Source organism: Globicephala melas, chromosome 15, assembly GCF_963455315.2.
Source record: "Globicephala melas chromosome 15, mGloMel1.2, whole genome shotgun sequence".
In the NCBI taxonomy this organism is placed as follows: Eukaryota; Metazoa; Chordata; class Mammalia; order Artiodactyla; family Delphinidae; genus Globicephala; species Globicephala melas.
This window is the reverse complement of record NC_083328.1, coordinates 36,424,423-36,437,036: the sequence shown is the minus strand read 5'-3', so window position 1 is coordinate 36,437,036 and position 12,614 is coordinate 36,424,423. Positions and strand designations below refer to the sequence as shown.

Here is a 12,614-nt window from a genome sequence, read left to right as displayed (position 1 = left end):
GCCAACCAGTGTTGCAGGGTCTCACTCACAACTGTGCAAAGGCAACAAATGATCTCCAGACTCATGAGGAAAGCCTGCAGTGTGTGATACAGGGATGAAAACAAGCAGACCCAGAGATCAGAAAGAAATTTTAGACAGATCATAAACATATATATATATATATATATATTTATATTTATATATATATAAGCCACAGAAGCAATCCCAGAAAAGGAGGGAAAAATCTGAACTTGGATAGTGGCAGTGGAGATTAAAAGGAGGAGAAAGAGGGCTTCCCTGGTGGTGCAGTGGTTGAGAGTCCGCCTGCTGATGCAGGTGACACGGGTTCGTGCCCCGGTCTGGGAAGATCCCACATGCCGCGGAGCGGCTGGGCGCGTGAGCCATGGCCGCTGAGCCTGCGCGTCCGGAGCCTGTGTTCTGCAAGGGGAGAGGCCACAACAGTGAGAGGCCCGCCTATGGCAAAAAAAAAGGAGGAGAAAGATTCAAGAGATGTTCCTCCCTCCAAGGATATATATATATATATAATTTATATATATATTATTTATATATATATTATTTATATACATGTATATTATATATATATATATGGTATTCACAAGAAAGATATTCCTTCCATGAAATGAGACTAGGATGCCTTGAACAACCATAACAACCACAAAGCAGAGAACAAGAAAGAGCCCTTAGAAATTAAAAATTAAAAACATAACAACAGGGACTTCCCTGGTGGTCCAGGGGTTAAGACCCTGCACTCCCAATGCAGGGGGCATGGGTTTGATCCCTCATTGGGGAACTAAGACCTCACATGCCACATGGTGCGTCCAACAAAACAAAACTAACAACAACTAAAAGTTCAAGAGCAAAGTGGGAAGATAAAGTTGAGGAAGTCTCTCAGCAAGCAGAACAAGACAACTAGATAGAAAACAGAGAAAATAAGAAGATAGAAGTCTGAATCCAGACATTGTAGTATCTAACTAATAGGAATTTTAGAGAGAACAGAGAAAATGGAGAGGCGCAAATTATCAAAGAGCCAATAAGGCAAGATATGCCAGAGCTGAAGGACATGAGTCTCCACGTTTAAAGGACCCAATCAAGTAAAAAAGACCCTCAGTGAGGGACATCATCATGGAATACCAGAGTACTACAGATAAAGCAAAGGGCCTGAGAGCTTCAGGAGGGAGGGGGTAAGGAGGGAGAAAAACTTGTATGATGCATTGAGAATCAGACTTACAATCCTGGGACACTGGAAGCTAGAAATTCTCTCCAATTTCTGAAGGAATATGATTTCCATCCACAAATTATACACCTAGAATAACTTTCCATCAACGCATAAAGCCATCAACATAAAAAGGACAAAGTATTTAGCTCCCATGTCCCCATTCAAATGATGCCTGTGCAGAGGCTTAGAGAGTGGATGTCCAGATTGGAGCAGGAGGCCAAGGGCTCCCAGAGGGAGATTTCCAGAGTAAATAAGGAACTGATGGTGGGTGATCTCCTTGTGTGCTTGAGAATCAGGAAAATTTATTGCAAGGAGCTTGGAGCTCCTTGGAGCATTTGGGGGGAAATAACAAACTAAGAATATACAAAAACAAGGAAAGAAAAATAATAAGACAGCTATCAACAAGAAAAAAATGTAATTATAGTAACACTACTTGGCTCAGCAGAGAGTAATATTTACATGGTCAGAATAATATAAATGCTCACTAGTGTCAACCAAAAATTATGATAAAATCATATTGGGAGGATGGAGAGATGAGAAGTGAGGTGACTGGGGTGGGAGAGAGCCAAAGCTTCATCTAAATTAGGAGGAAGCCATGGGACTTCCCTGGTTGCGCATTGGTTAAGAATCCGCCTGCCAATGCAGGGGACACAGGTTCAAGCCCTGGTCCAGGAAAATACCACATGCTGCGGAGCCCCTGTGCCACAACTACTGAGGCTGTGGTCTACAGCCCGTGAGCCACAACTACTGAGCCCACACGCCTAGAGCCCGTGCTCCACAACAAAGAGAAGCCACCGCAATGAGAAGCCTGCACACCACAATGAAGAGTAGCCCCTGCTCTCTGCAACTAGAGAAAAGCCCGCGCGCAGCAATGAAGACACAACGTAGCCAAAAATAAATAAATAAATTTAATAAATTAGGAGGAAGCCATTTGATGCCTAAAAAAAGGTAAATTTAAAAGCAGCAGTTTATAATCTCAGTTAGTGTTTCTCAGTTGGAAGTGATTTTGGCCTCAAGGAGACGTGGAAATGTCTGGAGACATTTTTGGTTGTCACAGTGGGGTGGGATTGTTACTGACATCTACTGATGCATTAGTTTCCTATTGTTGCTGTAAAAAAATTACAACAAACACTGGCTTAAAACAACCCAAATTCATTATATTACAGTTCTGGAATTCAGGAATTCAAAATGGGTCTCACTGGGATAAAATCAAGGTGAAGGTGGGCTGCATTCCTCCTGGAGGCTCTAGAGGAGAATCCATTTCCTTGGCTTTTCCAGCTTCTAGGGGGAGCCTGCATCCCATGGCTCGTGGCCCTTCCTCCTTCTGCAAAGCACATCACTTCACCCTCTGTTTCCATTGTCACCATTCCTTCTCTGACTCTTCCTCCCTCCTCCACGCTAAAGAACCCTTGAGATTACATTGGGCTCACCTGGATAATTCAGGGTGCTTTGCTTATATTAAATTCAGTGAATTAGCATCCTCAATTTTATCTGCAACTTTAATTCCCCTTTACCATGTAAAGTAAATATTCACAGGTTCCAGGGATTAGGGCATAGATGTCTTTGGGGAGGGGCTATTTTGCTGCCTACACAAATGAGTAAAGGCCAGGGATGCTGCTCAACATCCTACCATGCCAGAACAGCCTCACAAATGCCAACGATGCTGAGGTTGAGAAAATTCCGATCTAAGGTGATAGATGAGTTATTCTGGGGCTTCTGGCTAGGAAGTGGCGTAAAGGAGCCCCCTAGGGAGCTGAAATCTTTTCTACCTTGATCTGGGCTGTGGGCACACAAGTGTAGGCATATGTAACAAATGCAATTGTTAAGATGTGCACACTTTACTCAAAGTATCTTATACCTCCTTAAAAAGACCACCCATTTTTAGAGTAGCAGTTAAGTTTATGATTTCAAAATATGGAGGCAAATACTAGGAAAAATAGCTGAAAGAGTTGGAAGTAGTTGCCCCTGGAGGGCAGGATGGGGATGTGAAAGGGTGGAACAGAGACAGCTTTATTTTGTCCCTTATACTAGCATTTGACTTATAACGTATATGACCTTGATATTACAAAATATAATAATTTTTAAAATGACAAAACGGAGAGATTTCCTCATTTACTGTGTCATTAGGATGGGGTTCCTGTTGGCAGCCAGGCTCTGTGCCTGGGATGGGGGCCGTGAGTATGAGGCAGACATGGTCCCAGTCTCTGGAGGGCTTGGTCCAGTGTCAGGGGAGGTGGTGTGCAAATAGTCAGAAGCCATGATCAGTCAGCTTCTAGAAGGGGCTGTGTGTGGATGAAAGGAGTGGTGAGCCCCAGAAAGACAAGGCAACTCTTATGGACCATTTGGGCCACTACCTCCTCTGGCAATAGACTTTGGCTCCAGAGTCCTGGGTGGGGGAGGGCTGGCAGAGACATTTGTCCCTGGGCCCCTGGGGTCAGGGCTAGGTAAAGCACAGAGCCCCTCTTCCTGAGCACCCCAAACTAGGAGCCACCAGGGACCATCAAGTTGTTCTGTGCTTTTCTCCCTTACCCAGCCCTGGGCTCCCTGCCTGCCTGCCTTCCACACACCTCCAGCTGACAGGCAGCCGCCCTGCTCTGTCCTAATGTGGCCTTCATCCTTCACCTGCACCCTGACATTTTCACTCTCTCTGGTTCGCAGTCATAAACAAGCGGGAGGGATTGCCGGTATTTAAACTTCAGACACCAAACGTATCATTGTGCAGAGCATTTTTTTCTTTGCTCAACGTTGCGTTTTCAGATTTACCATGCTGCTAATTGTAGTTCTCTTAAATTTTCCAACTGCGCAGAAACGTCCGTTACAGCATAGGCCATGATTGATCAGATTTCACATCGATGACGTTCTCCCTGCAGAAGCTCCCTGTCTGCCCAGGCTGCAGTCCTCTGCATCCCCTTATTAGGGAGGGGGCAGCAGTGCCAGGGGACCCTGGCAGCCCGCTTGTGCCACACTGCCCGCCCACCAAGCGCTCTAGGCAGCTCTCAAGGTGGAGGGGCCCCAGAAGAGTGAGGCAGAGGTGGGAGGGGCAGCTTTCCACTCGGCCCACTGGTCCCTTCGGTCCTCCAGGCCCTTCCAGGTGTGCAGGTGGCTTCCTCTGTACCCCCTCCCTGCCTGGTCCCAGCGCTGTCACCCCTCCATCAAAGGGATTTCTCTGACAATTTAGGGGACTAGGCAGCCGCTAGAACAGCAACAGCAACAGCAATTAGATGGTAGCCACACCATTTATAGAGCGCCTACTGCGTGCCAGGCACAGTGTCAAGATGTCAAGGCCCAGCCTGAATTTTTTTTTTTTAATATTTATTTATTTATTTAGGCTGCGCCAGGTCTTAGTTTCGCGTGCGGACTTCTTAGTTGTGGCATGCATGTGGGATCTAGTTCCCTGATCAGAGACTGAACCTAGGCTCCCTGCATTGAGAGCGTGGAGTCTTACCCACTGGACCACCAGGGAAGTCCCCCAGCCTGGATTTCTTTTCTTTTTTTAAAAAAATTATTTTATTATATTTTTATTTTTGGCTGCATTGGATCTTTGTTGCTGAGTGCAGGCTTTCTCTAGTTGGTGAGTGGGGCGTTGTGGTGCGCGGGCTTCTCATTGCGGTGGTTTCTCTCATTGCAGAGCATGGGCTCTAGGCGCCCAGGCTTCAGTAGTTGTGGCTCATGGGCTCAGTAGTTGTGACTCACAGGCTGTAGAGCACAGGCTCAGTAGTTGTGGGGCAGGGGCTCAGTTGCTCTGCGGCATGTGGGATCTTCCCGGACCAGGGATCGAATGTGTGTCCCCTGCATTGGCAGGCAGATTCTTAATCACTGCACCATTAGGGAAGTCCCAGCCTGTATTCTTAATACTCACAGCAAGCTGACCGGGATTATCCCCAGTTTACAAATGAGGAAACTGAGGCAGAAGAGGTTGAGGCACTTACCCCTCCCCCCACACCCACCACCATCAAGCCTGGGTCACTGGGCTCCAGGACACATTTCTCAGCAGCTCTGCAGGGCCTTTGTGGGGAGAGCTGCTGCTGCTGCTGCTGCTGCTGCTTCTAGAGCTCCCCAGGGGATTACCAGAATCTCTCTGCCCCTCATGCCTCAGAAGCAGACACCGTCCTCGGCACCCCTCAGCCCCTCTGTTCCTCTTCCAGCATGCAGGTCTGAGAGGAAGGACAGACTCAGACTGTGTTCCCCCATGCCCCCGGGATCACCCCTCCTTTTTGCTGAAGAGACAGGCGGAGGGGGATGGGAGGTTTCCATTGAGCCCTGCAGCTGGGGTCCCCAAACTGGAACTCTCAGGCTGGGGGTCTAGGTTGGGCCCCACTCCCCCTAGTGCTTACCCAACAGGTGACCTGGAACAAGTTAATTTTCCCCATGCCTTAGTTTCTTCATTGGTAGATGGAATCAATAATTGTCCCAAGTTGTGGCATTGTTTGGAGATCAAAATAAGATATTTCAGGATCCTTGGTGTCTGGGATCTAGAAGGTGCCCTGTGAGTGGTGTGGTTGCTGGGGGGTGGGGTGAGGTGTGATTATTTTGAGGGCTGCATCCTCCCTGGTTTAGGACTCAGGCAAGAATGGGTCAGGCCCTGTCCTCTGGAAGGGGGCTATTAAGCCCAGGCAGGCACAGAGGGATACTCTGGGAGACTATTCAGAGAAGGGCTATCTAAGCAGGATCCTGAAGGATGAGTAGGAGTTTGCCAGATTGAAAAGGATGGAATGTCCCAGGCACAGAAGCACAGAGGTGGGCAAACTCATGGGTTGTTGGGTATGGCAAGTGAATTGAGACTGCCCTGGCCAGAGAAAGTGGTTTTGGGGGGGATCATAACCAAAGAGGAGGCTGGAAGACTGCAGAGCTTATTCTTCCCAGGCAGTATGAGGGGCTGACTCTTTATTCTGGGAGCCTAACCTAACCACTGTTTCAGAGAGGGTTTGATGTGGCCAAACTTGCAGTTGCAAGCATCCATCCAGCTGCAGCTGGGAAGTGGGTTGTTGGGGAGAAGCTAGGGGTTAGGGAGGAGAGGAATGGGTGTGGGAACAGATTTGATAGCTGTGTTAGGCGAGGACAGGGAACAACCCTCCAGGGGGAACATACACAGAGGGGTCTTGAGTGGTGCAGAGGGCCCCCACCAATCAGCTCTCCTGCTTTACCCCAGTAGGGCTCTGCCGGCCTCCCTGTCTTTGCTCTGCTTGTGCCCCACCTGCAAGAGCTCTGGCTCAGGGAACATCCTGTTCCCCCATCCCTATGCCTGGAAGTTCCTCTCTTTGGGGGGAAGAGGCAGAGGGGGGCTAAGAGAGAGGAGCAGGGGAGCCCCAAGCAGAGCGTCAAGATGAATTCTACATAGAGGCCCACTCAGCGAGGGTGCTTCAGTAACACACGTCCCCGCCTCGCAGCCTGGGCTCCTCCTCTCACTTCATCCCTCCCCCTACCCTTGGGGAGCCCCTCAGGTACCGCGGGGGCGAGCAGGGGCGGGGCCACCGAGCAGTTATAGCTGGACCCACCCGCACCAACTCCTAGCCTGTAGCCTCCCGCACTCCAGCTTCCCGACACTGCGCGCCCAGACACGACTGAGCCAGTTTCTGGTCCGCCCTCCGGGCGGCGGTCAACGTGAGCACCCTGGCGCGGGGCACTGGGGTGCGGAGCCCCGGGCGGGGGCCCACTGCGAGCCGCTGGCTGATCGCATTGCTGTTGCTGCTGTTGCTGCTGCCGCTGCCCGCCGCCGCCTGGTACAAGCACGTGTCGAGTCCCCGTTACCACACGGTGGGCCGCGCCGCGGGCCTGCTAATGGGGCTGCGCCGCTCGCCCTACGTGTGGCGCCGCGCACTGCGCCCGGCTGCCGGGCCCCTTGCCTGGGACGGCTTCGGCCTGGGCGTGTCCCCCCAGGGGCCATCTGCCAGAAGCACCGTTTCTGGGGGGCCCGCCGCCCGCGATGCTCTGTTGCTTCCCCCCGGAGTTCAGAAACTGTGGGAGGTGCGACGCAGAAGCTCCCGCGCAGGGCTCCCGGTGAGTGCGCCTCGCAGCCCGCGCGCCCCGAAGTCCGCGCCCCAACCGGAGCTGCGGCGGGGATCCTACTCCTGGACCTCTGAAGAGCGGGCCAGGTACGCGGGGAGAGGAAGGGGACGGGGACAGCAGTGGACGAGGGTGTCTCGGGAGATCTGAGACCGGAGCGCACGTCTGCCTGCCCACAGGGCACCCTACAACCTTTCCATCCCCGACTCCCAGTAGAGGAAGGCTTTCCTGGGGCAGTCCCTACTCTTCCAGCCTGGGGAGTCGGGGGAGCGGCAGTGGAGGTCGCACAACCCTCTTCCCACGGTCCTCTCTGTTCTTTCCAGAGCCTTCGGAGTGTCTCCTGCTCAGTCATGGTCTGCGCAGGGAACCGCCTTCGCCAGCCCCCGCCTCTCCCCAGAGCCGTCCTGATCGCAGCCCCTGCCCACGCCCCCACGCCTGACGCAGGCGGAATGTCTTCTGCCAGCAGGCTGGCCATCTGGTCAATAAAACCTGCCTAGTTGCCGCGCCCCGGTGTTTGACCCTTTTCCTCCGCGATGTGTACTTTACATCTAGCTTCGGGGCGCAAACAGCCGCGCCCACGCCCTGGCAAATGGCAGGAGCCCTCCAGCTGGCCCGGGCAAGCTCCCCTCAACAGCCGAGATCTGTGTGTCCTTGCGGGGCAGAATGGGGGACGGAGGCTGACTCTGCTGGGGGCTGGGTCCCCTTCTCCCTTCTCTGCCAGTGCTGCCCCTCCTGTTAGGGTGTGAGGTCATTAGACCAGGTCCCAGGGTCCCCCAGGAGGGGAGGGGTATCCCACGGTGGGGGAAGGCAGTCAGACGCTGGGTCCTGCTGCCACTTACCAAGGTGTGCAGGAGGAGGAGAGCAGTAGCTCACACCCTCCGCGCTGAGCTGGAGCCCCCACTCCAGCCTCCTAGGAGGCCCACAGGAGGTCCCCTCACTATGCCCCCTGGCCAGCATGGGGAGAATGTCCTCCCCAAGGGGGTGGGACCTTAAGACCTGGCAGCCCATCCAGTCTTTTCCCCATCTCCCAGAATTCATTTCAAACCCGGATCTCCTTGGAACCCCTCCCTCCCCTCAGCCAAGGGCTTCCAGAGACAAAGTGGGAAACACCTGGCCCCCTTCTTCATCCCTATGGCCGTGATCTCTCCCTAGGGAGGAAGGGTCCCTCCACCTGAGACCCCCTTTCCTCCTCAGGAACCCCTCCACTTCTTATCCCCTTCTGCATTTCCAGTTATTATCTCCAGTCCCCCCATATAAATGTGCTCTGCCATCTTGAATAGCAAGGACCTCCCTCCACCTGGGTCCCCTTCCAGTGCCCCCCTCACTCCACCCTTCTGTTCCCCCTTCAACCCTCTTCAGTGTGGTCTCTGACTCCCACAACTGTCCTGGACCTCGAACTGCCTGGTCACTGTGCCCTGATGCTGTCTGCCCTTCTAGTCCTCCCTTGGCCATGTGGCAAGGCTGCCCTTGGGGCACCCAGCAAGGACAGGGGAGGGGTGGCCTCATGTCTGTCTAGCTCTTGGTTTTGGGGTGCCCACATGGAGCCAGCTCCCACACTAACCTCCTTGGCCTCTGGAAGCACCCTCTGGAGGCCTCTTCCCACTGGCAATTTCTTCTCACCTCCTGGGTGCATCTCTCTTCCACATGGTCTGCTAATATGGGTACTCTGTTTTACTCCACCCTTCCAATTCTTACGGACTCCAGAATTTATTTACTCCGATTCCACTCAGTATTTTTTTCTTCTAGGATCTGCGCTGGGGGAAGTCACAGACCACTGAGGTCAAGCTCCTCTCCCCCAACTCCACCAGTGCTCTCGCCCCTGCTCCTCATTGAACTTGGCCTTTCAAAACATGGGTGTCCTGACCTTGTCACCCCCAGTCCACAACACCTCAAGGGCTCCCACCACCCATGCAATGAAATCCATGCTCTGAGGCCAGGCCCTGTTCCACAGTCTCATTCCTCCCTCCCCTTCCCCACACAGCCTGCAGGAACTCTAGGCAGATTCCAGAACAGCCCTGTGGTTCACCCTGCCTGAGGACTCCAGGGCCCCAGGCCAGGTTAAATGCCCCTCCTGGAGGCTGCCCCAGCCCTGGGCTTCCCCTTGCCAAGGTACACAAATCTGTTTCCCTGGGTCTCAGTGATGTTTCCCCAGTGCTCGCCAGGGCCTGGCACCAAGTGGCCTGCAAATGTTTGGTCACAAGTGCTGGAACACTCGGTGAGGGGCTAGATTTCATGGTGCCTGAAGATACCCCAGTCCAGAGAGGTTGGTGCCAGATTCAAGACGAGAAAGCAGAGCCTGTTAGGAGCTCAGCAGAGGCCCAGCTTCTCTGCTACCACTCCCATGGCGCCCCTATGCTCCTGCAGTGCAAGCAGCCCTAGGGCGCAGGTGTCACTCCAATCCCCCACTCGGCAGGGCTGGACCAGTCAGAGACAGAGAGGTGGAACCTTGGGCAGCTCCCCGGACGATGTAATCCCACTCATCGCCGGCAGGAAGCGCTGCGCGGCTGCTCTCCCGGGCTACAGTCGCACTCCGCTCCTCTGGCGATGGGAGGAGGTAGGCGGGGCCATCCCTGGGTGGGCGGGGCAGTCCACCTGGGAGTCCTTGACCACGGGCCTTATGCACTTCCGCACTCTTCGATTCTCGAAGCTTCTCCAATTCTCTCTCCCTCTCATCTCTGGGTCTCTTGTTCTCATCTCTCTTCCCGTTGTGCTGGTCCCGCCTGCTCCAATATGGGGCTCTGAAGAGAGGCCTGGCGAAGTCTAAAGGAAAGGGTCGTAAGCGACGCCTGGTCATCGCGCGAGGCCCTTAATGCCTATTAGGGAGGGGGCTCCGGCCCTCCCTCAGGTGACAAGGCCTCTGCTCACGGTCACACCAAAAGAGTCTCTGCCCAGACCCAGGCTCTGCCCCATCTCCGCAGGGAGGTAGGTTCAAAGGTCAGAGGAAACCCCCTCCCCCCAAACAGGAGCACAGGACAATCCTACACCAGGTGGACCTAGGGGAGAGAAGGACTGTAAGATCTGACATACTTCCTCTCCCTCTGTCGCATCCCAGCGGACCAGAATGGCTGGAGTGGGGTGAGCACAGGAGCGTGAGGGGGTGGGGGTCACCCAGACCTCTGCTCACCTGCAACCTGCCCGCCTTCCCGCCTGCTGCTGGCCTCGTGCTCACCTCCCCCAGCCCATCCCCAGCGACCCAAACAGCTTCCAGCCCAAACACCTTTCAGTGCACACTTCCGGGCCACTGCCCAGGCTTCTCCCTTCCCTTTGCTGCCTGGACTCTCTCTTCTTGCACCTCCGCACAGTGCGGCTGAAGGAAGAGGCCTGGGAGAGTTTGGCCAGAGAGCTGCTGGGTCACCTTTCTTCACCTCTGTCACCCCAGGCGCTCCGTACTCACCCTGTTCCCTCTCACTCACTCCTGCTCTCCCTTCGGAGTGGTTCCCTGCTGCCTTTATTCTGTTGCTTTTATCCACTTCCTTTGCTACCTGTCCCCTTTGTTACTATGATGTTGGCTTTGTTACTCTGCTAACCTTTCTTGGTACCTCCTTGGCTTCTCTTTTGCTTTGGGGCCTCCTTTGTTATTCTGGGGCACAGTGTTCCTGGCCCCTGGCTGTGACCACATCCCTTGGTTACCCCACCCTCCAGTGGTGTTCTGTTCCCATCCATCTTCACTCACAGGCTGAGTCCTGGGCTGCAGAAGGCTGATCTGGGAGTGTCTGTTCTACAGAAGGGGAAGAGGTCTCCAAGCCTCCTGACCCAAGGGATCAGGGGTCCCTACCTTCCCTTCCCCTTGGTCTGGGGGTCTCCCCTCTAGCCACCTCCCTCGTCTCTGGTATGGCCTCAAAGCTATAGCATGGCAGGTCCTGGGTGGTCCTGGTTGCTATAGGGTGACCCCTAAACCCCACCGGGGGTGGCATATGGTGGACCCCACTGTCCATACCCACCCTCACTGCCTCCGGGGACAGCAGTACCAGGTTGGGTTCAGGGAGGCCAGTCACAGGCCAGACAGGCAGCCTCTGGAGAGACAGACAGACAGATGGAGGTGGCTAGCCAGGCAGCAGCCTATGGCAGCATCATCCAGGGGATGGGGGAGCAGCCTTGCCGCTTCAGCCTAAGTGGCTTTTAGGGACAGCAGCTGGGGTGTGGACACCCAAGGGGCTGTGGCCCAGGAGGCTGCCTAGAGGCAGGCCCTGTGCTTGGGCCGGGGCTATGAGCCCAGGCTGCAGGCACTGGCAAGGGAAGAAGGAGCAGCAAGGACTGGGCCTGAGCACAGCCTGCTTTTCCCCTCATGGGGAACTGTCTGGGCTGGCTGTGCCTGACCCCTGGGGGCCAGGCATGTGCAGGGTGCTGAGCAGGGCTGGGGAGGGGCAGGTTGAGGGTGAGCCTGCAGCTCAGCTGTCTTCCTGTATGTGTGACTGAGAAAGCTGAAGAGGGTGGACTTGGGATCTCACCACCCTGGGCCCAAGGGGAACTGGGGAAACTTGCATGGGTCTCTTCCCTCTCCAGACCTGTTTCCTGATCTGTAAAATGGCCTGAGACCCCTAGGTTTTTTCCAGGTAAAATGTACTCAGAGAGGTACACAAAGAATAAATGACTTTCCATCGGTTGGGAGAAGGGGGCATTCATGCTGGTGGAGGTGGAGGGAGGGGAGGGGAGGAAGAGCTGGGGTGCAGGAGGGGCCTGCTCAAGGGAGCAGGTCCCGTGAATGCTGACTGGCTAGTGCTCAGAGGCCCAAGCCGTCAGCACATTTCATCCTAGGTCAGGAGGAGGGTAGCAAAGACCCCTTCCTTCCAGCCAGATAAGTGCATGTCATTCCCTCACCCTTTGCAGTCACCCACCAGGCCTGGGATGGGCAGGGATAGGAGTGAGGGGTCCTGGCAAAGGGAGGGGATGGTGGTGGGGAATGCTTAATGGTCCAACGTAGCACAGATAGGCACAATCACTCCTGGGCAGGGCTAGGAAGTCACTCAGTCACTGGCCTACAGGATATAGGAAGGGGCTGCTGCCTTGTCAGTTTCAAACCCCTCTTTTTGCCTCCTGGACCATCCTGGGACTCTGTGCTGGGTCAGGGAAGCTCTGGGTTGCAGGAGGGATTCTGATACAGGAACGGGCCATGGGAGGGGAGAGGGGGGAGGGGTAGGGGGGTTCCCGAGGAGGGTGGGCAGAGCCATGGCGATTGTTCTTACCCTCGGGCCCCTGTATAGGGGTTCCTCAGTCTAAGGATCCTTTCTCCACCCCCTTCCCGCCTCAGGGGCCTGCCTTGATACCCCTGCTGCTCATACAGTAGGTGCTCAATAAATGTTACTGGCATAGGAGGCAAAGGCGCTGGCGCCAAGAAGGCTGCCCAGAATGGGAGCGAGACAGAGGGGTACTGGTGATTCGGGGGTCCCCTGACGCT

General features: G+C 54.5%; 1 protein-coding gene across 1 annotated transcript; it reads left to right on the top strand.

The window, feature by feature from the left end:
* Positions 1–1,122: 1,122 nt before the first annotated feature.
* NPW (neuropeptide W) lies at positions 1,123–7,707 on the top strand. Its single transcript, XM_070043720.1, has 3 exons — positions 1,123–1,181; positions 6,787–7,308; positions 7,543–7,707. Exons 1-3 carry the CDS (start codon positions 1,123–1,125, stop codon positions 7,625–7,627), a joined length of 666 nt encoding a protein of 221 aa, XP_069899821.1. The 3' UTR covers positions 7,628–7,707.
* The last annotated feature ends 4,907 nt before the right edge of the window (positions 7,708–12,614 follow it).

Coding starts and splice junctions, on each gene's coding strand:
- NPW (XM_070043720.1), top strand. CDS start 1,123: ATGGAATACCAGAGTACTACAGATAAAGCAAAGGGCCTGAGAGCTTCA. Junction 1,182..6,786: donor AGAGCTTCAGGAGGGAGGGG/GTAAGGAGGGAG, acceptor CGACTGAGCCAG/TTTCTGGTCCGCCCTCCGGG. Junction 7,309..7,542: donor ACCTCTGAAGAGCGGGCCAG/GTACGCGGGGAG, acceptor TGTTCTTTCCAG/AGCCTTCGGAGTGTCTCCTG.